Source organism: Nesoenas mayeri, assembly GCF_963082525.1.
Source record: "Nesoenas mayeri genome assembly, chromosome: Z".
Classification (NCBI taxonomy): Eukaryota; Metazoa; Chordata; class Aves; order Columbiformes; family Columbidae; genus Nesoenas; species Nesoenas mayeri.
The window spans coordinates 75323484-75350612 of record NC_137542.1 but is presented as its reverse complement, the minus strand read 5'-3'; the positions used below and the strand labels follow the sequence as shown (position 1 = coordinate 75350612).

Genomic DNA, 27129 nt, shown 5'->3' with positions numbered 1-27129 from the left:
GATCCTCTTCCCAACAGCCTTGCTTGTTTAGAGACTTTTTTTTGACGCGCACAAATAAAGGCACTTAAAAAACAAATAGCACCTGATTTCCATATATAGAGTCTTTGGGAAAATACCACCCCATCAATTATGCATTTTTTTTAAACGCCGCCTTTTATTTCTCCGTCTAAAGGGGCCCATTTAATACTGCGAGTAATGTTCTGAGTAATACCGGGCTTGGCACAAATGAGGCGCTTAACTGAGTTTCTTATTTTTATTATCCATTGTCTGCTAACCGGTTTGTTGTTGTTTCATTTATTCGCCTTTTCCCCGGGGAAGGAAGGATGGCAGCTCGGCGCGCACTGAAAGCCGTGCTGGTGGATCTCAGCGGCACGCTCCACGTTGAAGACTCGGCTGTGCCAGGCGCACAGGAAGCTCTCAAAAGGCAAGCGACTTTTTTCTATTCCCTCCGATATGTTATGTCAGCGCCATTTGCACAAAGACACTTGTTTAAGTAAACAGGCCCAAAGCTTCTGCCTTTTTATACTGTCATGGATAAGCGAATATGCAGCCAAATTCTGCTTTTATTTACACCTGTGTTATTACCAAGAGAAATCAGCAAAGATAGCAAAAAGTTGCCGTATATCACCTGAACCCCCTGCAGCTTTACGGAGTTGCTCTCTAGGTCTTTTCTAAGCCTTTTCTAGGTAGAAAAAGACAATATTCAGAGTGTTTCAGAGAGAACAGCCTGGGCCGGTGAGCAAGGTGTCCTCTGCAGAGTTCTCGTTTCATTTGTTCTTTCTGCCAAGGCTTTGCTGTATTATTTTTAAATATTCTTTCTACTAGGTAAATGGTCTTGGTCTTTTTTTAATTTTGAGGAACATTTGATAATACAGCCCATCTTTTGTAGGAATTTCAACACGTTAATAAAGAGGACAATTAAGTACCTCATTCTCTTCTCATGAAAAGGTGCCTAAATAAACTGAGATGCGGTAAAATGACTTAATCTGTCCGAGTCAGCGGCAAAATGGGATATGCAGCGGTCTTTGTACTGTGGTCTTGACACTGTTTTTGTGGAGAAGACGTTGCAATGGATGAGGAAAACCCCAAAATGATGTGTGCCATCATGGCAAGGGAGAGAGGACACCTTAAGATGCTGGGACAGTAAGAATTAATCAAGGGTGAAGTTGAATTAAGGATGAGATGCTTTTACTGGAGTTGTATTGCTCAGTTTTTTATAAAGCTGGGCTGTATCTCAGAGGAAAATTCACAGCAGGATTAGGAAACTCTGCATTTGTTTTCACAAATAATTCCACGGAAATAATAATCTCTTAAAGATGTACAATTGCAAGGGGGTTTGATGCTGCAAGGAGAACTCATGCCAGTTGAGAGTTGGCGTTCTTAAAAATCCATGTTTTTGCTTAGATGTTTGAAGAAAAAAAGTGTTTTCTCAATGCTCTTTTCTGCTGGTCCATGTCGTTGTTCTTCCTAAAGAGATGCCGAACTGATTGGCTGCAGCTTAGGGAACAAATGGATAGATTCTCAATATTTCTGAATAGCGAGGTCCATAGGAAAAAAATAATTATTTTATTAGCAAACTCAGACTTCGTAATAGTTTTTACTTGTGAAGGGTCAATATATGTGACAAATGAGAAAAAAGTGGCAGGTGCAAGCAAGTCTCCAGTGTTGACCAACTTTATCCTGACGTTCTCCATGCAGCAGTGATGCTGGTGTTTGTCTCTATAGCAACAAAACCAAAGTGATGGTGGGGGAATAATTAAAAGGAGCGCCATTGAAATTGTTGCTTAAAATTATTTGATTGTTTGGTAGCTTGTACTGTCAGTGTAGGGCAATAATGTGTTTTTGTGTGATGTTGGTGTTACTCAGTAAAGGGAGAAATGGCTGCAGAAGCTGACAAAAGAAATCACCACGCAGGTAATGTGGGCTTCTGGAGAATCCTCCGTCTCCAGATGAGCCACAGCTGCTGTGAAATTCACCCAGAATATGGAGTTCAATATAATAATTTAACAACAAGGTTCTTTTGTTTATTTATTTTTATTCAGACTGCTGTTGATCCAGGACACGGGGCTGGTTTCTTTATTATCCAGTTTGAATTAAAAGGCTTTTCCAACTAGTTGTTGTTGTTGTTGCTACTGTGATGGTACAGATTGGAATCCCCAGGCTTTTCCTGGTCAAAGCAAAGCAGAGGAAGCTTGGTCTTGTCCTTTTTTGGTCTCCAAGGGACGTACAGGTGTGAAAATAGCATTCTGTGGCCAATTTCCTTTTGTTCTTTGTCCATCAGGCTGCGCAGTGCTCCGGTCACCATTCGGTTTGTGACGAACACAACGAAGGAGTGCAAGAGGGACCTGCTGGAAAGGCTGAGGAAACTGGGGTTTGACATCACGGAAAATGAGATCTTCACCTCTCTGACGGCGGCCAGAAATCTGCTGGAGCAAAAGCAGGTGCGGCCGCTCCTCTTGGTGGACAATAAAGCCCTGCCTGATTTCACAGGTGAGGCAGTTGTTGCATTAAGATGATTAATTTAACAGAAGTTAAACCCCGTGCAAGGCAGCTGGACTGAACTCTTGAGTGACGCAAATAACTTCACGTCAGCACTATAAGTCTGATCGTGCTCAACGGCTGGCCTGGTGCACAGATTCACTAATAGTATTATGTATACCATAGGTCTGAGCACACTAATGTTGAATTTGCACAATTAGATTCACAAATATTGCAGGCCAGTTGTGATCTCTGCTCTGCACAGACTCACAAATAGTATATGTACTATAGGTTTGGGCATGTTCAACCAGGAATTCTCACAGCTAGACCCACAAATAAGGAGGTTTATTAAAGCAACCAGCGCAAGTTCTTTTAGATGCCATTGATAAATACACTGCCTGAAAAACAACACTTTAGTTGCAAAAATGCACTTTAGTTGAAATAAGATGTTAGTTGGAAGAAATAAATATTAGTGTCAGATATATATAAATTCTAAGATGAGTATATAGTGCTATTAATGTGGTTACAAATACAAGCTTGAAGTCTAAACTTGGGATAACCAGGTGCACAAATCTTACCCAAGAAGACAGGCTCAGCCTACCAACTGGTCCTAAAAGTCCCATTATACTGTTCCCTTGGCTTTTCGGTGATGGTGTCTTCCCTCCACTCTTTCTCGATTGTTAGGGTATTTTATACTATTTTCTACGTTTAGGTGGAGCTTGAGAGGCTCTAGCCATACATACCTTTGTTATGGACTGGTTTAGAAGTCCTCGTTTCAATTTTTAAGGTAAAAACCTCACTATGCATGCGTGAAGGTAGGCTGGAGGTGGGTATCCTTTGAGATGGAGATGTGTTTTGCTATTATAATGAGATTATAATGAGCAAAGTTCATCTGTCGCACGAATTCCTGGCTCAGTAACTAGCATTTTGGACAGAAATGAACGTTTATCCTTTTTAATTGACAGCAGCTATACGTTCTCTTCAAAACTGGCAGCACCTCTACCATATGGTTCTCGTACCTGCACCTTGTTAAGAGGGCCCAGCAATGATATCTTCATATTACTCTGCCCCCTCTATCTTTTAATTGATACTACACGGAGCTGTAAATGAACATTAAACAGTCTGAAGTCATCACTTCTTGAGGATTAGTGGAAACAGCAGCCAAAGCCTTCAAATAGTCAGGAATTTGAGTAAAACTCAATACTTTTTATTAATTTCTAGTATAAAAAAAAGAGATGCTTATCACTAGATCGCTGGAGATTTATTGCACCTACCAGTGCTGATTTGTTTTATAGCTATAAATAGGTTTCCCTCAGCTATTGTACAGAGGTTTTGCTCATATAGAGATGAAAAGCCAACATGGAGGTACATGCAGGAAGTTAGTTCTCTCTTAATAGTTTATTATTAAATGTAAAATCTCTAGGTAGTTATTGTTACCTATGTTATATTGAGCATTTAGGTCTCCCACGTGTTAATAATTACATTATTACATTATTAACACTTCAATACCTTTATTGGTGACAGAAGGTTAATCGCCCCGACTTCTCTAGATTGTCATCTCTAAAGACCTGGTTAAAACTTACTTTACTTTCGGATGTTCCCATTTCTCTCCCTCAACAATAAAGGAAGTAGAAAATGTTACATTCTAACTTGGACACTTCTGGCAGATGCCTGAAACTGAGACATTTAGTCTTGACTTAACCACATCACTGTTTTAAGAGTAGTGAAGATACCCACATTTTTAACATACTCAGAGTTTAAAATTGTGTATTGTGTGTCCAGGCTTTAAATAAAAATTAAGGCAGCAAAACTGTGTATGGCTTAAAACCGTTCCCTAACGCTTGCCTATGAACTAAAATCCTTATGGCTGTGCAATTTAAGTAGGTTCTAAGACATTCTAGACGTTTCCTGTTAAATTTTAGTGCCGTAATCTAGTTGGTAATCTTCAGAAAGATAAGTGTTCAGGAGAAAAGCCTCTGTGGGCTCTGAGAGCAACAAAACCTGATAATCTGTTCCACCTAACATCGTATCCAGGGAAGTACACCCCCAGCAATATTCTGTATTTGTGCTGTCAGACAGGCTTTCTTGGGTTGGAAACAGCAGAGGCAGCAGCTGTTTCACCAGAGGTGGTTGAATCAGTTTAATCTCTGTGTATTTGGGATATTTCCATTGGTTTTACAGCAGTTATTGCTAATTTTGTAAAAGACGTCAAAGACAGAGGTGTCAGCAGAGCACATTAGTGTCACTATCCATGTTGCTTGGATCTGGGATGGATTGTTTTGTTTCTTTTTGCTCCAAGCTGTTTGTCTGCTGCTCTTGAAACACTGAAGTACAATGGATGATGTATTAAATTCCTGTTAGTGGCTGCTATTGAGCTATTCTTGGCTAATCTCTCTATAGAGTTGGTCACAGATGGATGAACGTAATCTAGTTTTTGTTGAAGGACCCAGATGCTATTAGGTGGTGTCACAAATCCACGTTGGTGTCTCTTGAGTGTACGTTTTGCTGTCTGAAGGACATAAAGCAAGAGACATCAGACACTCTCTGGAAAGCCAGGAGCTCTAGCTATCCCAGTAAAGGTGCAGAGGATGTGCTGTGTGAATGCGGAACAAAACCCCAGCAAGTGCACGTGAAGCTGACGCTTAACCTGCCCTCAATAAAACTTTCCACTATTCCTGTTTCTCCTGTAGATGCTTCTCTGCTTCCATTGCTGGTTCTGTTTAGAGGTGACACCACCATGTAAAATCAGTTGTGCTCCTCCAGAGAAGTGCAGGACAAAAGAGGCTCAAGCTCTTCTCAAGGGGACTAATCCACATTAAAAGAAAGACTTTCCAGACGAGACAAAACTTATGTGGTGTAACAACTTGTAGGTCGTGCTGCAGTACATCATAACTAGACTGATATATAGAACAAGTCAGGCTTTATACCCTAAGTGGAGTTTCTGTGACTAGAGGGAATAGAAAAACTGTATGGAATTCACTGATCTTCCTGCTCTACTGTCTTACAAAGCAGATGAATGTATGTAGAAAGAAATTCTCAGATAACAAAAAGTTTAAAAGATGTTTTATATGGTCTGCTGCATTTCTGTGTAAGCAAGGAGAGAGTCACTGTTGAATAGTCACTGTTAAGACAACCCAGCTGCAGAGTTGTGTTCATCACAAAGGACGGCAGAGTCTGGATAGATCAACACCTTTTCCACAGACCTAAAGGCCTTTTAAAACCTTAGGTCTAAAGATGTAAAACTAGTCTATGTGATGTATCTGTGTTGTAAAATGCTATTTTTTCTTTGTTTTGAAGTCATTCATTGCACTTTTTGAGTGTCTGTTGCTAAGTATGAATAAAACTCTCTTTGTTCAGAGTCGTGTTTTGATTTTCCAGGGATAGCCACTGATGACCCCAACGCAGTGGTGGTAGGACTGGCTCCTGAGCACTTCCACTACGAGATGATGAACAAAGCATTTCAGTAAGTCACATCCTCATGGCTGGGTCTGTTTTCTGTGGGGCTCCGTGGATTTTGGGTTTTAACCACAAACTTCAAGCAGTCTGGCCCTGGTTTTCATAGCTCGCATCTATAAATAAACTGTAGAAGTGGAGCTGTGGGTGTCATTGAGGTGAAAAAGTTAGCAGTGCTTCAAGAAATACACAAAAACAAGGATGTTGGGTTATCTTCAAGAGACAGCATCTATGTTCATACCATAGCTATCGGATATAAAGTATTGTAGGGAAGGAAATCTAGTATTTAGGACAGATTATTCCTTATCCACCTCATGCAGGATGTCTGGCATTATCTTCTGAAGCATCTTGTATTTGGGAGTGGTCAGCACAATGCGCTGGGCTTGGTGAACTGTGGATCAAATCTGGTCTGTCTTATTTCTAAAGCTCTTTGTTTTTTTTGTTGATTAAAGGGTAAAACATAAAAGTTGTCTGTGACTGTCCATGAGCCAGGCTGCAATAGTGTGTGAGAGCAGCCCTGTGGTGGGGAATGGAAGATGGGACATGAGCCGGCAGTGTGCACTTGCAGCCCAGAAACCAGTTGTGTCTTGGGCTGCATCACCAGAAGCGTGGGCAGCAGGTCAGGGAGGTGACTTTGCCCCTCTGCCCCGCTCTGGTGAGACCCCCTGCAGTGCTGGTCCAGCTCTGGGTGCTCAGCATAGGACATACATGGACCTGCTGGAGAGGGGCCAGAGGAGCCACAGCAATGATCCAAGGCTGGAACAGCTCTGCTGGGGGACAAGCTGAGAGAGCTGGGGTGTTCAGCTGGAGAAGAGAAGCTCCGGGGAGAACTTACTGCACCTTTCCGGACCATTCCGGAATTATTCCATAGATGAGGTTCTTAGGGACATAGTTTAGAGGTGGACTAGGCAGTGTTGGGTTAACTATTGTACCTGATGATTTTAAAGGTCTCTTACAACCAAAATGATTCTATCACGTTTTGGATAAGAAACAGTTGGGATCTGAGCTGATTTCCTGCCAGAACAAAAAAGAAAGATGGGGACAGACTTTTGAGCAGGGCATGTTGCAACAGGACAAGGGGTGAAGGTTTTAAACTAAAGGAGGGAGATTCAGGCTGGACATGAGGAAGGAATTGTTGTCCCTGAGGGTGGTGAGAGCCTGTCCCAGGTTGGGCAGAGAGGTGGTGGCTGAACCATCCCTGGAGACATCCCAGGCCAGGCTGGACGGGGCTCTGAGCAACCTGAGCTGGTGAAGATGTCCCTGCTCATGGCAGGGGGGGCACTGGGGGAACTCTGAAGCTCCCTTCCAACACAAACTGTTCCATGATTCTGTGAGGTGCATTACCATGCGTCCTTTTTTTCTAGTTCTCAGATCTGCTCAACACAGTACTCTCTATTTTAGCTCAAAAAACCCTTTAGCTTCAATGATTTAAACATCAGGTAACACTGGTTAACTCCAGGCTGTGCTATGATACATGCAATGAGTCTTCTCTACTTTTCTACAACGGGCACAGACTGAAGCACAGGAGGTTCCATCTGAATATGGGGAGAAACTTCTTTGCTTTGAGGTGCCAGAGCCTGGCCCAGGCTGCCCAGAGAGGGTGTGGAGTCTCCTTCTCTGAGACGTTCAAACCCCCCTGGACACGGTCCTGTGTGACCTGCTCTGGTGACCCTGCTGGAGCAGGTGGGTTGGGCTGGATGATCTCCAGAGGTCCCTTCCAACCCCAGCCAGTCTGGGATTCTGTGATTCCCCAGTGGTGCTTAAAGTAGGGCAGCTGAACTGTGCTCTAGAAGAGCTTTTTCCTCTCCATTGAGTGTGAAGACTAATTATCTGGTAGGCAACTACTTGGTTGATATCCAACATGAGGTTAGGTAAATCCAGCTCAATATTAGTCCCCAAATGACATACGCAGGGTAAGGCCATTCTCTAGGCACCTTTTACAATGACTGAGACTAAATTTCTCTTCTTCATACATGGGATTTTGATGCCACGTTTAAAATAGTTCTCTCAAGTGAGATGTTTCTTGCAAACTGCTGCACGCGAGTGGTTGTGGCGCTGCTGTCAAATTAAGTTTTTCTGTATCCTGGAGGCATTCTCCCATCGTGAACATATCTGGCAGCTCACAGACACACATGCCAGCTCTCTTCTTGAGCTTGCTTTGGAATGCATTGATTCAACAGAAGTGCTTTTTGATAATTCAGTGAAATATTATCATTTCTGTATCGCTCAGAGTGCCCAGGCTGCTCCACAGGCATGTGAAAAGGAGCAGATGTCCTCCAAGGAGCACAAAATTCAGGCAGTCTCTTTGAACAGAGCCGCAGCAGAAAATCACTGAAGAGTCAAAGCAAGATTGATTTTTTGTTTGTTTCTTTTAGTTTTTAATAAATTTTATTTTATTTCCTTAAGGGCATTTTTTTTTTCTTAAAAAAATTCATAAATCAGGTGTGGTTAAGAGGAAAATAATCTTTTGACTTGTTGCTCTTCCACTTGTAATCTCTGGTTCCCAGCAGCAAGGAGCCCAAATCCAGCTTTGTTTCCACGAGGCTCAGCGCTGTCAACTGAAGAATTTGATGGGAACGTACCTAATATCTTTATGCTTTTTTGTTTAGCTTACTGTAATTTCTCCAATGTTAAAATATAAATTTAAGGTAAAATGACTCACCTTCTCCCTGGGATTCATGTGAACACCCATCTCTGACAGAAACACGCAGTTGTTGATACCAACAGGCCCAAAAGCTGCAGATTTCCTGACAGAAGCTGCTGTGTTTTCAGTCCAGGCTAGGCCATCAAACTGCTACCTACAGCCATTGCCTGTGGTTCATTTAATTGATTTTAAAATATTTGCGTGGGGAAATCACATGGGTGAAAACTGAGGCTGCTTAGTGAGATCGAATTGCATGAGAGGTATGGACAGGATTTAAAAATAGTTACCTGTTAAAATACTGAAGAGAATAAATTCTTTATTTGGGGGATTTGTTTTATTAGCTGTTTCTGGGGAAAAGGAAGGAGCTTTATTTAAGTCACCAAATGCTAGCTCTCATTATGATTTAGAGCTTCATAAAAGTCAGTGGGAGTTTTGTCATCACCTTAAATGAAAGCAGGTTGATGCCTTCAGCTGTGAATAGCGTTTGTTTAATACAATTTTTGTGCTTTCTTCTTTAGATTAATTTTGGATGGGGCTCCTCTTATAGCTATACATAAAGCCAGATATTTCAAGAAAAAAGATGGCTTGGCTCTGGGACCTGGACCTTTTGTCACCGGGCTGGAATACGCGACGGACACCAAAGCAATGGTGGTGGGGAAGCCGGAGAAAACCTTTTTCTTGGAAGCTTTGCGGGGGACTGGCTGTGCTCCAGAGGATGCCGTCATGATCGGTGATGTATGTGGCGGCTCCTTGTAGCTGCTTTTATGTGGCTGGTTAGTGATGTGCGAAGCAGAGAGTGTCACAAAAAAACCCAACTTGTTAACAAATAATGTCTGTGAGCGCTAATGAGCCGATCTGTTCTGTCCCAGGACTGCAGGGATGATGTTGGTGGCGCGCAGAACGCGGGCATGCGTGGGATCTTGGTCAGGACCGGTGAGTGCTCACTGGATCGGTTGTTCCAGGAGACAGTGGCACAGTCAGTGGCAAGAGGAAACGGGCTCAAGTTGCGCCAGGGGAGGTTGAGGTTGGATATGGGGAACAATTTCTTCCCCAAAGGGCTGTGGGGCATTGGAACAGGCTGCCCAGGGCAGTGCTGGAGTCACCATCCCTGGAGGGGTTGAAAATACACAAAGATGAGGTTCTCAGGGACATGGGGTAGTGATAGTGTTGGGTTAATGGTTGGACTTGATGATCTTGAGGGTCTCTTCCAACCAAAACAATTCTGTGATTCTATGATTCTACCTTGCCCAAGGCAAAGGCGCGTTCCAAGCCCTGGTGCCTTGTAGAGGTTCGACATTCCTGTTGTCTGTTACACCACAGGGTTGCTCAACACCCTGCATCCATCAACCTGTTTATTTTGGGGTGAATTCAGCAGACATATTTCCTCAGCTGTAGCGTGGCAGGCTGGCAAGCTTAATTAAAGTCAGGATAGGTTGTTATATTTAAAGTTTCAATAATGGGGCTAGAGCACACACCTCAAACTGAGAGTAGGATGTAAATAACGTAATAAAGTAATAGATGATCTTGTAGGTGTGAATTTTTTGCTTGAATGACTCAAAGATCCCGAGCACCGATCAAAGAACAGAAAGAACTGTTACTGTGACATTTTAGATTGCCAAAATCAGTCATCGCGATGTAACCTCTGATCATTCAGGAACTCTGCTGACATTCCCTACTAATTACACTGGTAATTACAAAAGTCATTTTGCTTCAGACAGAAGTGGAACCATAAACGACTGACAAGTGTTACCAACGTTATTGATAGTGCCAGGGACTGCTTGTGCCATGGTTTGTTATGTTGAAAGCGAGTCATCGTGCTCTTCCTCATAAAAGCCAGAAGGGAAGATGATAACGTTATTTTTTCAAAAACCTGCAGGGCAAATATCTGAATAGTCACTGAAAGAGTAGTGCCAGTAGAGTACAGAGAAAACAGTGTATAAATAACACTTAATTTTGACCCGGAGCTGCCCCTGAGGAATCTTCTGTAAGGCTCGGTGTTTGTTTAGGGAAGAATTTTGAGATGTTTGTTGCAGGAGAACCTCAGATGGATGTTCCTCCTGTGTCTGGTTGTTACCCATCTCAGGAGGCTCCAATTTTTGCGGAAAAAGAAGGATACTAAGTGGAGCTGAATAAATCTACTTCTTTGTTAATCTCTTACAGGTAAATATCGACCGGCAGATGAAGGCAAAATCAATCCGGCTCCTTACTTAACCTGTGACAACTTCCCGGAGGCAGTGGAACATATCCTAGAGCATCTGCTTTGAGAAAGTGAATAGTCAGTTTGAAGAAACATCCATTTTGCTTAATTTCCATTACCGTTGCTTCAAAAATTAACATCACAGTAGCAATGCATGTCTTACATTGGAAACCTGGACATGGGCTCCTTCCACTCAAGCCGTGACAGGACAGAGGAGAATTCCGTTTATTTTCAAGAAATAACTGATTAAAAGCCCTGTCTGGAAAGTGTCAATTTCTTCTGCTGAATAAGCAAAACTGAAAAAAAATCACACTGGAAATACTCAAATAAATAAACCTCAAAGAGTAACATAGTCAGCCTGCAGTGATTTCACCAAGCATGTGTCTGCTCTAATTCAGAGATTACGCACATTTAGAAGTGACTTTTAAATTAAAATATCGCCGCTGTTTAATAATAACTACTGTTGATGTCTTTCCTCTCATTAGAACAGATCCTGGGTTTTGTTTTTCAAATTTCACATAAAATTAAAACTGTCAGCATTATACAGATGTTTTAATTAGATGCTGTTATTAAAAAGAATGGTACAGAAACGAAAATCGGGTATTAAATGCTTTAGAGACTGTGAATTTTTGAAATTAGACCTCAGCAGAGTCCTATTAATGCTACAGTTGCAAAATTTCACTATTGGTGGGTTGTTTTGTTTCTTTTTAATGTTAAGGGAAAAATCCTTGACAAGCCATGGGGACAGATTCCGTTTTTCACACAGTTGGTTAATAGAGCTGTAAAATGAAATTTAATTCTGTAGTACACCGTGCTTTTCCTGTGTGCTAAATCCGCTCAAAATAAACCAAGTTTGTAATGATGGTAAATAGCTTTTCTGGTCCATTTGCAAAGTGTAATAATCAAAGTCCTTTACAGTTGTTTTACAGGGCTCCTGAGTGTTAAATTATTAGTTTGTAATTATACATTACTGGAGTATTAACCTTATTGAAAATATAGTTTTGTGTTAATGAGCCGTGCTCGTTCTTGTTAAGAAAAATCATCGTGGTGAAGGAATGGGAAGATCTGTCTGCAGCTTCACGTGTTGGGTGATCACCTAAAATCAGACTTTATCTCCCTCCGAGACAGAAAGTGTGGACAGAGTAGACTCAGCAATAGAAACACAAGAAACTACAAACCCCCCAAGGACAAAAAGGTGGTTTTAGGTACTATTTGTGTGCCCTCGTGAATTGTAACCTACGGTTTTGAATAAATTCACGTGTGTTGTGTTGACGTCAACAATTCTGAACCTGCGTTGGCTTCTGCTTTGGCCCATAGTCAGAGTCAGCTTCAGGAGGCAAGAGATCTGTAATATAATCTGATTTGCTACAAACTCGCCAAGTCCCTCTAATTCTTTGCCTTTTCCACTTTGGAAATACCCCAAACTGACTGGAAAGCAAAACATTTGGTACATCAAGGCTTGGATCGCAGCTGAAAAGGATGACAAACTTAACCGAGTTTAGAAAGCACTGCTAAGCTCCTGAACTTCACTGAAAGCAGCCAGATTTCGTTAAAGAAAGGCAGAATGACACTAATTAACCATTCTTAAGTTTTCTGCTCCAGTTCTATGCCAGATCTGTAAACAACCATCATAAAAAACAACTGAGAAGCAATTGATCTTTAAAGTCTTTATACATAAAATTAAGGCTGGAGTTTTCATTACCTGGCAACCGCCATTACATTATTTCTATGAAGAATGTTTTTTTAAAATGGCAAATTAAAAATAAGGCACCACTCTCCATCTGTCTTTTGAAATATTTCCCCTTGATGTTTTCTTGCCTGGAAACAACGGTGCTTCCTTCCCCATCAGTGTTTGATGCTTTGGAGATGAGGTGATGCCATTTTGGGTAGCGAAAGTCTTGGGAGTTTTCAATCTTTTTCCTTTTCCCCCTTCTTTTCAAACTGACTCGAATTCTCTCTGCCAAGCCGCGTACTTCTGGCTGAGGTTCTTTGCTGATGGCTTGGTGTGGGCGATCACGTCCAGGAAATCTGCTGTTGTGATTGTGTCTAATTGGATCACGGGTAAGTTACTGTTACCTAAAGAGAAGAGAATTTATCAAATACCATTATTATTTCCAAAATGAATTCATGTCCCTGCCTAATGCAGCACTTAACATATGAAAACAACAGAATAAACCTAGTGAGATCGAGAAAAAGTTCTATTTGAGCACAGATACTGACAGCATTAAAAAAACCCCAAAACCCTATTGTCAGAAACATTCACTTAAGTAAATGTTGTAGAAATGCAGCTTCAAACTTTTCTAAGCAGAGAACAGAGCTCCACCTGCTGGGGTTAACGTTACGATTTCTAGAGTGACCGCAGCACATCGGCACTTCCCAGATGGGATTTTCTACTCGGTACCTGGCCGATGATTTTCGAGAGCATCGAAAACTTTCCTCACGGGTCTCATGGCCGCTTCCTTGCACACGAGTTTTATGTCTGAGCCGGAGTACCCATCCGTTTCCTGCAACCGGATCAGAATGAGACCACAGGCTTACAAATCGGGCGTTTAGAAGCAAATATATTTATATATAATATTTGTAAAGTCTATTCCTGCCCGAAATAGATGTGTATACATAAACACATACATAATTTTATGTGTACCCTCCACTCAACGTTATGTTGCCTGTTCTTGTAAATGCCCACAGGACTTTGTAGCAGCAAGGGAAATACTGGGTGTTTTCGTTCTATAGGGCAATTTTCTGTAGGTCAAATAAAACCTGCCTTTTTGCCTCTGTTCCCAGCTTTTCTGTGAGCAAAATAACTATGTTTTCTTTTTAACATTTATGAAACGAATACTGAGCAGAATTGTCTGTGTGGACAGACATAAAAAGGGACAACTGGGTAAGCTGTAAGAGATTTTTTGAAGAATTTAGGATGTGACAAAGGGCTAAATGAAGAAAACCTGGTATCTAATGCATCTCTTCGTTCCTTTCTCCCGCAGCAGTGGAGCTGTGACAAACTTTCCCTTCACAATTAACTGTTCATTACCCTGATGAATTGGAAGTGCTCCCAGCTTGGTGAGAAGAGGGATAAAATAGAATGTTGCTGGAAGTCTCCCTGTATTTAAGGCTGAAAAGTTGGCCCAGCAGAGAGGAGCAGGAGACACCATTTTTAAGCAAAACTGTGTGATATCCATGGACAGGTATGTGCCTGGGAAATGCTCGGCTCCGTGTCTCCCTTTGGCTGGAGGTTCCAGCTGAGCCGAGGTCCTTCCCACAGCTGCTATTGGTGATGTAGAATCATTTTGGTTGGAAAAGACCCTCAAGATCATCAAGTCCAACCATTAACCCAACACTGGCACTGCCCCGTGTCCCTGAGAACCTCATCTCTGGTCTGTCCAACCCCTCCAGGGATGGTGACTCCAGCACTGCCCTGGGCAGCCTGTTCCAATGCCCCACAGCCCTTTGGGGAAGAAATTGTTCCCCACATCCAACCTCAACCTCCCCTGGAGCAACTTGAGGCCGTTTCTGTGTGTCCCTGTGTCCCCTCAGCTCCTGTTCTCCAGCTGAACCCCCCAGGTCCCTCAGCCGCTCCCATCACACTTGTGCTCCAGCCCCTTCCCCAGCTCCGTTCCCTTCTCTCCACTCGCTCCAGCACCTCAAGCCCTTTCTTGCTGTGAGGGGCTCAAAACTGCCCTCAGGATTTGGGGTTTGGCCTCCCCAGGTCCCAGCACAGGGACGGTCACTGCCCTGGGCCTGCTGGCCACACCAGTGCTGGTACTAGCCAGGATGCTGGTGGCCTTTTTGGCCACCTGGCTGTCACTCTTCCATATAGTTCCCACCCATAAACACCTCGAGCAGTGAGTGGGCATCATCCCCACTGCCATGCTGTCCCACCTGGCCCAGCAAGCTGTAGTCCAGGTCTGTTCTGAGCTCCACTCCTCCGCTGTTGCTCACAGGGGGCAGCCAGTGCTGGATCATCACCCGTCGTGCCTCTTTACTTGGGAGATCAACCAAAATCCTCTTCTCCAGCCTCCGCAGCATGGCAGAATCTAACTCCCTGCAAGCGAAGGAGGAGAGGAATCATCTCAGCATGTCTCTTTGAGAAACGGTGTTGATAGCAAGTGCCTCGATGCGGGGACTGATATTTTTCAATCCCACGTGTAATTGTCTCAACCTAGTTTTGAAAAAAGAAAAATGGATTAATTATCCAGTGTATTCCTGTTCAGCATGTTAGTGATACATTGGCTTGTGACAATGAGGCTTCACAACAACAATCAGAAGTTGTAGTTATCTTCCTTGACTCTGGTACTCATCTCCAGCATGTCTCATCAGCAATAACCTCTCCTTTTCTCCCTTTGCAATTAAGGAGATACTGCAAATTGTCTGTCTGGGGCAGTGTGAGGACTAATTAATTGCTACTTTGTAAGGGATGATTATTAGGTATGAAATACAGACTGAAGGTCTTGTGAGTGTCATGTTTATGGCAGAACAAGACATTGATCTGAGACTGCTCCTGCAATACAGATAATAAATAACACAGCCACAAACGAAAATATCCTTATAAAAAGGATCATATGAAGGATAGATAGGTTGGATAAATGTGTCAATGAACCAAATAACATGATGCTGGCAACATCAACACTGAGAAAGGTGTTTGCTAGAAGAGAAAATAAGCAAAAAGAAGAGAGTAAAATATAAAAGACTGGGCACACCAGCTCCTCTCAGACTCTGAACAGGTAATTTTAATCTTTTGCCAAGTGCTTTTCAATTGTTTTCATCTAATGGTAACACGACCAAATGACTAAATGCCAATTCCTACTCCAGTTCATCCCTTGTCACTTATGTAATGGGAACAGTCTACAGCTACCCCAGTAATTATTACCATTTTCAATAATAAACATCTACTACTAAATATTTACTCGCTCATAAGTCTCCGGTGCCTTCCAGGAGCTGCCCTGTGCTATTACCCTCCTCAGTGCTGTATCAGTCTTTCTCTAATGGGCCCATTCAGTCACAGGCTTCTTGTTTCAGCTTAAAATATCATTCGGTCCTCAGACATGCTGAGAAACTCTTATCAAGGGGAAACTCATGTCAGTGTGTGTTGTGCAGACAGAAAAACTCAAGCCCGAAGCATCATCTCCACCTTTGTTGGCTGAGCCAGATAATAATTTATGCTTAATTAACCTGTGTCTACCTTTCCCAATTCACTGGGTGAAATCTTCTTGCCAGCAAAGTCAACATTCAAGGAACGCCTCTTGTGTGAAGCTCCTCTTTAATTTACAGGGAGCTCAAAACGCACCTGTAGCACCAATAGAGCTTATTTCTGTCACCTTGTTTTGTAACAGCAAATGTTTTCTACTGGTATAGCACATGACAAAGAAACCCCAAAATTGGCTCTCAAATCCCCATCGAGGTGCCTGCCTAGGTTTTCCACAGATCTCAGCAGGGGCAGCATTGTCCCCTCTCCCCAAAAAGGAACCTCTTTGTTTGGGAGAGCTTGTTCCATGTGCGCTGAGCAAATGAAAGCAAAGAGGAGAAAACCAGATCGATAGGAACTCAGAGGACAACAGGAATCCACTCGGATCCATCCCAATACTTCTAATCAAGGCCTCAGAAGAAAACACCAGTTTGCTAATCAGTGGGTGTTGGTATATTGATGTTATTATTGATGTTTTTACGCTGTTTTAGATGCCATACAGCATTCAGCGCAACGCCTCTTGCACAGAATCCCATCCAGACCAGACAAAGAACAATTCCAGTCCGCACTTTCCACCCAAATGTATTTTTCAGCTCAGCTTCTCCTCAAAATGGTTTGGTTTGGCTGGAAATATTTGGTGTGTCCCCCAAGATCACAGTTTCACGAGCTCCATGTTCTGTAAATAATTCTGCTGATAAACAGAAGTTGCTCTGTTTATCCAGAAAGGTTGTAGTGACCCTGCTTGTCGGCTAAAGAGGAAAATAAATACATGATATTTTTGTTATCTTAAGTGTTTAGACTGTTTGCTAAATTGTTTTGTTAGTGACCAAATGCGAGGTTAAGTGACATTAAACAGAAAGAAATAATAAGCACTGAACCAATGAAAATATCCTCTGAAATAATAGCCAATAAAAGTATTATGAAATGTTCATTAAAAGATACACAAAGCTGTACAGGAGCTATAAAAAGAGTGACTTTTTGGAGCTTCTCCAGGTTGACATCCCAAGGCATCACACTATGTTATCACTCCCAAATTTCATGAACCTAAACAAGACACCAATTTTCATTTCCAGAAGGAAGAAGGGTAAAAAATGTGTTTTAGGCAGAAACTAAGAGACATCAGCAGAGGTGAACCTAGAAACAGCAACAAGGGCTGACTGGTCTGTACTTAATCCTGGCCTAATGCGATTGTCATGCAGTGCTCTGGAGGAAAAGGCACCAAGAATGAGCGAGCTTCTCATCCTTTCCACCTTCCATCCTTCTGGGCAGAACCCACAACCTGGGGACTTGTTCTAACTCTACAGCTTCTCCTGGTCCTGTTTGGGCTTCCTCTGTTCTCCTGGGTCGGTCTCCTCCACCGTACACACCATGCACTGCTGAAGGAGAAGGAAAGGCTCACTACAGGGTAATCCCAGGCCTGATTTGGATTTCATGACCCACCTCTTGAACTCATGAACTTCGCCATGTGTTCACGGCTCTGACAGGACACGCTTGGCCAGAAGGGAATAGTATTCCAGCCTGCACCAAAGCTTCACCCACCCTGAGGCTGGGGAGGGAGAAGAATGTAGCACTGCAATGGAAGCAAATGAAATGTACTCATAGAATCACAGATCATTTTGGTTGGAAAAGACCATCAAGATCATCAAGTCCAGCCATTAACCTAACATGTCACTAACCCATGTCCCTGAGAACCTCATCTCCGTGTCTGTTGAACCCCTGCAGGGCTGGTGACTCCAGCACTGCCCTGGGCAGCCTGTTCCAATGCCCCACAGCCCTTTGGGGAAGAAATTGTTCCCCACATCCAACCTCAACCTCCCCTGGCACAACTTGAGGCCGTTTCTTTGTGTCCCTGTGTCCTCTTAGCTCCTGTTCTCCAGCTGAACCCCCCCCAGCTCCCTCAGGTGCTCCAAAATATTCACTATGTGTTTAAGGATCACTTTATTTCTTCACTAACAAGGCCATGATTTTATTTAATTACATTGAATCATTTCAACAAGTAATTTGTCAATAGAAAGCACCTTGCTGATAAAAAGTGAGAAGTGAAGCTGGGCAGCAAGCACTGGCTGAAGAAGATCAATAGCTCCAGCACAGCTTAGGACAGCATAAAGAGCTTTGTTTAGGCTTCTTTTCATTCATCTAAAAGCAGCTTGGTACTAATTTTTTTCATGATCAATAAATACCCAAGTTCAACAAATCTCTTGAAATCCAGCTTAATACCAAATGTTTGCAAGAACAAAGGGCCTGTGCTCTGAATCCACAAACTCAGATGGTAATACTTGGCTTTTTGATAGAATCACAGAATGGTTTGTGTTGCAGGGACCTTCCCAGCTCCCCAGTGCCCCCCCTGCCATGAGCAGGGACATCTTCACCAGCTCAGGTTGCTCAGAGCCCCGTCCAGCCTGGCCTGGGATGTCTCCAGGGATGGTTCATCCACCACCTCTCTGCCCAACCTGGGACAGGCTCTCACCACCCTCAGGGACAACAATTCCTTCCTCATGTCCAGCCTGAATCTCCCTCCTTTAGTTTAAAACCTTCACCCCTTGTCCTGTTGCAACATGCCCTGCTCAAAAGTCTGTCCCCATCTTTCTTTTTTGTTCTGGCAGGAAATCAGCTCAGATCCCAACCGTTTTTTATCTAAAATGTGATAGAATCATTTTGGTTGTAAGAGACCTTTAAAATCATCAGGTCCAATAGTTAACCCAACACTGCCTAGTCCACCTCTAAACTATGTCCCTAAGAACCTCATCTATGGAATAATTCCGGAATGGTCCGGAAAGGTGCAGTAAGTTCTCCCTGGAGCTTCTGTTCTCCAGCTGAACACCCCAACTCTCTCAGCCTGTCCCCCAGCAGAGCTGTTCCAGCCTCGGATCATTTCTGTGGCTCCTCTGGCCCCTCTCCAGCAGGTCCATGTGTGTCCTGTGCTGAGCACCCAGCGCTGGACCAGCACTGCAGGGGGGGTCTCACCAGAGCGGGGCAGAGGGGCAGAGTCACCTCCCTGACCTGCTGCCCACGCTCCTGGTGATGCAGCCCAAGACACAATTGGTTTCTGGGCTGCAAGCGCACATTGCCGGCTCATGTCCCATCTCTCATTCCCCAGCACCCCCAAGTCCTTCTCCTGGGGGCTGCTCTCCATTCCTTCACCCCCAGCCTGTGCTGATACCAGGGGTCAAACATCCAGGTGCAGGACTTTGCACTTGGCCTTGTTGAACCTCATGAGGTTCACTTGGTCCCACTTCTCAAGCTTGCCCAGGTCCCTCTGGATGACATCTCATCCCTCAGGTGTGTCACCTGCACCACTCAGCTTGGTAATACGCTCATGGTAATATGCTCAGAAGCTTTCAGTAGCTTCTCATCCCCCTCAAAGACCTTTCCAAGCACCCACTCAGCCACATTTTAAACCACATTCTCTGTGGCAGGCACATTTCTGCCACACAACCTAGTCGTTACAGTCATAGGTTGGATTTGCTTAAGAGAGGACAAAAAACAACCTGCCTTTGAGCAATGCTGAGAACGTCCTAAAGGAAATTTCAAGCTTTCAGGTATAAAACTTTCAAAAGCAGGAGGTGGCTTCTCACAATGGCTCAGCTGACACCCTCGTACCGACACAGATTGCTAGCTTTCTGTGGGAACAGTTCCCCCAAACCAGAAATCTTGTCATTCTGGATCTACCTTACAAAAACTGTGTCACTTTTGATGTTTCCAAGAAGCGATTTTGCAGAAATTAGCACTCCATCATTGCATGATCCAAAAATCAAATGTGTAAGATGCTCAAAACTGTATTCTGTAATTTTTGCGTGGCTTTCCAGGAAGAGTTTATTGGTTGCATCAGGCAGACACACGTTAACACAGCAGGTGCAGGAATCTCTTTCCCCAGAAGCAAGATCAGCCTCTTGCTTACCTTAAATCATCTCCAAGATCATCAGCCTTGCCGTGACCTTCAGACCAGTTGCCAACTCTTCCTCGGTGGGTTTCACATACCCAATTTTACCTTTTAAACCAGTGTAGGAAGACACGGATCCTCTCAAGACATCTGATCCTTTTTACTGCTGCCATGCTGCAGCATTGCATGTGAAGCTTAGCTACTCATAGGAGAATTTAAGATACCACGAAAAGGTGCAATGCACCGCTCAGAATTTCTCTTTCTAAAGCAGCAACGATGCTACAATAAACATAAACATTTATAGTGTATTACTAACAGACCATGAAGAGACAAATGTATTATTAATGTATTAATTCTCTTTCAAACTTAACTGTTCGCACACAGAGTAGCTATTTATTTTTCAGCATTTTCTCATTCCACTGCAACATAATTAAATCAAATTCTGTTCAGTTCCTTTCATGTAGACACACTAACAGAAAATGGGGTGGATTTTGTCCTGATTTAAATTCATGAGTTTGTCCAAGGCATAAATCCCCCAAATCTGCTATTACGTCTATAAAAGCCAGTGATGTATTGTACTCCCAATGTTAGACAAGGGTCTAACTTGTACATCTAATTTCTACATAAATTTTAGGTGCCCACATGGCCATTCTCCTCACTAAAGAGCCTGAAAGCCCTGGGCAGACCCACTAAGAGAGGCAGATGGAAGCCTCTGAGTATGTTGCCTCTTTGGCACTTGAATGTCAGCAGGTAAGGTCTCTGCCTGGTGCCTTCCAGAAGGATCCTTCCTCGACTGTATGGGAAACATACAGTTTTGCATTAGGAAAGAAAATGTAGAGGGAAAGACAGGTTTGTAGAAGGAGGAGGACTGGATCTCTTCCTGTGATGGGTAGAAACTCCAGCTTTTACATCAGAGAAGAACTGAGTAATTCTCAAGTGGCTTCTCAGGTATTTGTTTTAATTTATCTAATTTTAATGAGAGATACTGAAGGGTAACACACTTCCTCTTTTTATGAAGCAACTGTGCCCCTATGCCTGACTTAGAAGACCCCTCCCCTTGGGCTTTCTTACATTCAGAAGAGAGAAATACTTCTAATTGCTCTCACAATACCTAGATTTACATCACTTGTGCCTTGATTTACATCATCTCAGAATGGCTGAGGTTGGAAAGCGTCTCTTGGAGAACATTTAGCCCAAGCCCCTGCTCAACTCAGGGTCAGCCAGAGTGGGTTGCTCAGGGCCACATCCAGCAAGGTTTTGAGCATCTCCTGGGATGGAGAGCAACCAGTGTTTGATCACCCACACTCGAGCTTTCATGGAGATTCCTGTGGGATCATTCCTCTAGGCTGTCAAGGTCCCACTGGATTTTCTTCCATTGAAGATTTCATGGATTGGTAGCCCACAGACAGAGGGAATCTTGGGGCAGGCAGAAATCCACAGACTAATTCCAGATCTATGAAAACTGACTTCAAAAACAAGCCCATCACAAATGTGCTTCAGTTTCTCGTATAGGTGTTGGCTCCTACTCTTGAAAATGTTTAGTGAGCTATAAATTAGACTGTTAAAAATATTAAAAATAATAGTTGTGTTGTTACACTACACGTTACCTCCCTACCTGATCCTTTCCTGTCTGTCTTGTTCTCAAAATATGTCCTGCCCAGTTTGAGAACCAACACGATAAAATGCCCTGGTTTTGGTCTTAAACTGTTTATTCTTCTATTCTAAATTATGTTAAAGAAACTGAAGAATTTTGTCTGTCAACTTTTAAAAGTCACATTTGATACCAATAAAATCCAACATTCCTATTTATGGAGTATCCTTCTAAGCACCAGATGTTTTAAGCACCTTACAGTTCCAGGCTGAAACCCTTCTTAGCTTAAACATAGTAAATAACTTGCCTATAAAGTCAAATACTGCATTTTAAATATTAGCAGCTGGTAGCACCAGCATATGTTGACTTGATTATGGATTATTCTCATGTGGCACAAATAGCAAGAATTGTAGAGTTTAAAAGTAAAAGCTCCAAATTAATCTTTAAATGCTTTAACCAAATATCAAGGCTTTTTTTTTTTTTTTTTTCTGCAAAAGTCTAAATAAAATCTTTATCCGTGCTTAGAAGCTCATGCAAATGTATTCAAAATGTACTCTCTGGATCTCTTACCATGGCAGATTGGAAGCTGCTAAAACAAATACAAGATCATCAGATCGGGCCAAGCCATCCATCTGCACCAGTAATTCTGTTTTCATCCGTCGACTTCCTTCGTGTTCACCACTACCAAGATTCAGAGAAACATTATTTGCTCAGTGCATTAAAGTAATCATCTTTATTTATACAGTGTCATTCACAGCAACTGAGCCCTTGTCACAGTTTTGCCCCAGTTCAAAGCATGATTAAGCTCCATTAGCTAACATCTAAGCATTAAAATCAAGCTTTCTAATGATTACTTAAATGGACTCTTCAGTGCATTAAAGTGAGGAGAATTCACTATTACTGAATCCAAAGAAAATATTTAGATCTATTTTTTTTCTCCACGCAACATTGATGTTTACTGGAAAACAGCTAAGGCTTTGATTGATGTATCTATATAAGAGAATTTTTATAATGTGATAGCTGCCATTAAATAACTAACTCACCTACTTATTCAGGGCAACTAATGGCGTTTTTCTGTGAGTGAATGTTAAGGGCACAAGAAGATAAACCTACTACTGAATTCAATATTTTGAAAAATGTTTTAACAAAGCAAACAGAAAAATCTGCTGTATTGAAACATTTAAAAAAGGGTCAGAGACCACCTAGAAAAGGATCCTTCCTCAAAAAGAGAAGGGGAATTTAAGCAAAGCGCTGAGAATTCTGGCCCTGCTCCAGCTAACCAATTTTGTAGGAAACCACTTTGAATTCGTGGTTCCAGATGTGGAGTTCTTGGAAACTTCTGGATCGAACCCAGAGAAAACATCAGGGCCTTCAATGCTAAGAGTTTAATGGCTTATTTTTGCAAAGGCATTCCCAGATTGGTGCTATGTCAATATTTTATAAGGAAGTGTAAAAATAACTACATAATCTTGGAGAGAAAACCTTATTAAAATATATAACACAGTGACGTTAATGAGAGCTTTTAAAAATACATCTGAAGGCAAAATTTGGCCTGTAATTTATAGCTATTAACTGACAAGTATTACAAGTTGTATCTTTACTATATGGCATATTGTATTTATATGTCTTTGTGAACATATAATTTACAGTACACAAAATCCACTGAGATGGGCTCCTAATGGTTATAATAATATTTTTATATTTCTCCTGCTTCTTCCTCCTCCCTAACCTTTTAAATCTGTTTTTAACTATAAACCATCTACACCATGGATGGCAATAATAACACCCTCTCATTCCTGCATCTTTAAGTCTGGACAATGCCACCAAAATTTGTCCCATTAATGGAAATATCACACCATGGTGTACACTCCATCTTACCCTGATATGCCTACGCCTGTCTTAAGTGTCCCAAAATCAGCTGATTCTCACCTCTAACAATCTGATGTCTCCTCCTTGCTGCCTTTATTTCAACTTATTTTAAAGTACAGCACTACTGGTTATACACTCTTGCACCTGCCTCCTTCTCATGGTCTTGCTAATCTTCACAAAACCTGACTTTCACACTTCTTTCTCTATTAATTTCATCTATGAATGAAAAAACGACCGCACCTCTCTTTTTAAATCCCCACAGCATATACAACACTTTCAAAAATAAACTTTTTCAGAGCTGATAAGCATTCTGACAATAACACACTGTGAGGCTCCTAAAGCTGGCAACAGAACAAAATAAAAATGGCTTAATAAAAAGTCACAAAAATTACTGTTATTACTCAAAGTAATTATAATGTCAATAAAAATCTGTAAGATGAGTCCTTCAGGGGCCCAATCAGGCTCCTATTGAAGTTCATGGAGTAGCCTCAGGCTTTAGTTTAGCTAAGGTTTGTTTCTAACAGGTACAATGTAGGATTAAACATCGGTCAGCACCTCAACACACACATACTATTGAAAAGATGCTGTAAAAGGGGGATAAATATTCTCCTAAAGCCATAATTTACCCAGAAATAGTGCCTCTTTGACTCATTACTGACTCCAGCTCGTCCAAGAAAATTGTGGAAGGAGCATGGTACCGGGCAAGCTCAAATAACACCTGTTTAGAGAGAACAGTAAACATGACAGAAAAGATTAACAAGAAAATTAACACAAAAAGGCATTAAGGGCCACTGGCACAGAAGATAAGTAACTGTAGCCACATTCTAAACTTTCAGGATGAAAAAGGGATATGTGCTGGGAAAAAGCTCTGGGTAGGCTGAGGGTCCCTGAATCCTCTCAAATTCTGAAAGGTTTGCAAAGGAGATATAAAGAACACAGGCTTGTAATCCTGTCTTTGTATGTAAATCTTCCTGGCTAAATCCTATCAGAATACCCTGCGAATAATGGGATAGAAGACAATGATCCATCAGAGGATTCTGGGAACTCCTAAATTGTTCTCGGAGATTAAACATCCGCCTTTTGTTGCTGCTCCATTTGTAGCTTTTTTAAATAAGGATTTGAGAAAATAAAAATTGAAAGTCGTCTGAACTACAGTTGAAAGAAAATGGACTGATTCTCTTCATAAAAATAAAGCAGTTATTTTGTTTGGGTTTTTTTTTTTTTTTGTGGTGAAAACAAACTGCTTGAACAATCAAGATTAAAAAAATGGAATATTAAGCTGACACAAAAGAAGTTCCATTTGTTTTTCTGTAAACAAGGAGAGGCTTATATTAGCAGTAAAAAGATATTGACAGCTCTCCTTCAGTGAAGTGTCTCTTTGAGTTTATAAATAAATATCATAACAATATATATTAATCCAGGACTACTAAATCTGAACACTTAAAAAAAAATTAAAATATATATAGTATTTTCCACACTTTGGATATGAAGCAGGTGGTTTAAATTACTTGCCCAGAGTCACAAGTAGTCCATGACCAGTCTACAATTTTACTACAAATTTAAAATACAAAAATCACACTAATTCAGCTGAGAACTGAGGAAAACAGGATGAGTGGACATGTCTCCAAATGACCACAAAACTCACATGTACTTCACACAACTTCAGAAAACTGCACCAACCTCACATCTGTTTAAGATATAAATTCACACAACACTTAGAGCTGTCCCAATCCACAATCTTTTATTTCATTTCTGGATTCTGCCAAAAACTCAACTGAGGGTGAAATGCCACAAATTCAGTATCACTGCAAATGCTGCAGCATGTTCACAAAACCCCTTTTTGGTGTCAAAAAACAGAGTGTCCCATCCCTACACCTGCCAGAAGGGAAACTTCTAGGAAGCTACTGAAACAGACGTCAAGAGGATCAATAACATGGGAGGTGAATGTCAGAAGAAAAATGTGCCATTTTAAAGGACAAAGGACACGGGAAGAATAATTACATTGCAGATATTGCCTAAATTTCAAGAGAGATTAACAACGCCTGTAATGCCATTTGCTGAGTGCAATCTGTTACGATTATTCATTTTCAAGAGCTCTGTATCTATTGAAGTGTAGCCTAAGAGATGAATGTAAAAGAAAATTAAGAGCTTGTGGATTTCTTACACTGAAATAGGGGACATTACAGAGAGATTATGATGGGCATCTTAGGGCAAGGATGCTACACCTGAATGCCTGAATTTTTTTGCACCACAGATGAACCACACATGCTAGTTACTGGTTTATACGCAAAAATACATTTACCCATTTGCCATTAAACTACTTTCCTTAAAACGACATTATGTGTGTGTGGCAACGGAACTCTTTTTTCAATGCTGTGACCTGAAGACTAAGAATAGTAGCAAATTTAGGAATCTAAATAACACTTTCTAGGGAGCCTGGAACCCAACCGTTGCAGAAGAGACATGAAGTGCTTTGAAGGAGTTACTAAGCAAACACTGTTGTATTATAGTTGTGAACTCTGCTTGCCTGTGTCTTATTCAGTGAGTCAAAAATCTTTGCTGCCTTCAGGATACTTATTTCATTTTCCATTACAGAACTAGAATTCCACTATGAGAATCTATTGTGAGTATTCTGCAGAAGTGATGTTATTTCCATTGTAAGAACTAGATATGAACAGTGTCACATGTTTTGTCCAAGATGGGAAAGATGAGTGTCAGAGGCATATTCACTTTCCAGTTCTGTGGTAAACTGCATTTCTTGAAGTGAGAACCTGACTTTTGCTAAAGTATAATGAATAAGAAGATAATTCTTACCCGGACAAGTTTTTCTGAATCACCTCTCCATTTGCTGACAATGGTGGATGCTGATATGTTGAAAAATGTTGTATTGCATTCTGTGGCAACAGCCTTAGCCAGCAAAGTTTTTCCAGTACCTACAAACAAAAGCACTGAAGAAATTCAGTCTCTAAAGAAACACAATGCAAATGTTTGAATAGAATCATAGAACCATTTTGGTTGGAAGAGGTCTTCAAAATCCTCAGGTCCAACTGTTAACCCAGCACTGGCAAGTCCACCTCTAAACTATGTCCCTAAGAACCTCATCTACGGAATAATACCCTTCATCCTATTATCGGTCAGATAAAAACACTAAAATAGAAAAAATCATAGCATCATAGAACAGTCTGGGCCTCTCCTTCAGTTTAAAACCATCACTCCTTGTCCTATCGCAACAGGCCCTGCACAAAAGTCTGTCCCCATCTTTCTCACAAGCGCCTTTTAAGTCCGGAAAGGTGCAATAAGGTCTCCCCGGAGCTTCTCTTCTCCAGCTGAATACCCCAACTCTCTCAGCCTGTCCTCCCAGCAGAGCTGTTCCAGCCTCAGGTCATTTTATGGCCCTTCCAGGATCGTCTGGAGAAACTCAGGTAACACAGAACTCCAAATGCACTCCCCACATGCTGAAGTGCTACATGCTGAAATGGTCAGATGCCTTCTGTGGCAAGTAAATTTAAACAATCGCAGGAACAAATGGAGTCCATGACACACTTGTTCACATTTTGTAAGATCGGGTCAAGTCAAACTTGATTTATCTGGCCCAAGATGAGTGAAAACAGAGGTATGAGTACTCACTCCTCTGAATGGTAAGTATAAGTACTTTTTTTTGTTGAAGATTCAGGTGTAGAAATAGTAAAGGGTTGTGAGAAAGTCAAATGGACAGGCTTGAGTGTAAGAGACAGATGCAATCATCCACCATTGCCTCCTTTTATTTAACTTTACAGAACATGTTCTATATTAACACATTTGATTTAATTACCATCAATGATTTATCCGCGGGACA

The 27129-nt window shown here is 41.8% G+C and overlaps 2 protein-coding genes across 2 annotated transcripts in view; one reads left to right on the top strand and one right to left on the bottom strand.

The window, feature by feature from the left end:
• Positions 1 to 323: 323 nt before the first annotated feature.
• HDHD2 (haloacid dehalogenase like hydrolase domain containing 2) lies at positions 324 to 10839 on the top strand (the record flags this gene model as incomplete). Its single annotated transcript, XM_080362268.1, has 6 exons — positions 324 to 424; positions 2282 to 2490; positions 5857 to 5941; positions 9094 to 9310; positions 9445 to 9508; positions 10736 to 10839. The coding sequence occupies 6 exons, from the start codon at positions 324 to 326 to the stop codon at positions 10837 to 10839; spliced, it is 780 nt and encodes a 259-aa protein (XP_080218394.1).
• Positions 10840 to 12708: 1869 nt separating this feature from the next.
• KATNAL2 (katanin catalytic subunit A1 like 2) overlaps positions 12709 to 27129 on the bottom strand; it is a gene marked incomplete at both ends in the record, with an annotated part of 33212 nt that continues 18791 nt past the window's right edge. Inside the window, 6 exons of the mRNA XM_080361973.1 lie at positions 12709 to 12848; positions 13174 to 13276; positions 14652 to 14814; positions 21996 to 22106; positions 23921 to 24012; positions 26109 to 26227. Of these exons, the coding sequence (XP_080218099.1) occupies positions 12709 to 12848; positions 13174 to 13276; positions 14652 to 14814; positions 21996 to 22106; positions 23921 to 24012; positions 26109 to 26227 (728 nt within the window). The remainder of the gene's footprint in view (positions 12849 to 13173; positions 13277 to 14651; positions 14815 to 21995; positions 22107 to 23920; positions 24013 to 26108; positions 26228 to 27129) is intronic.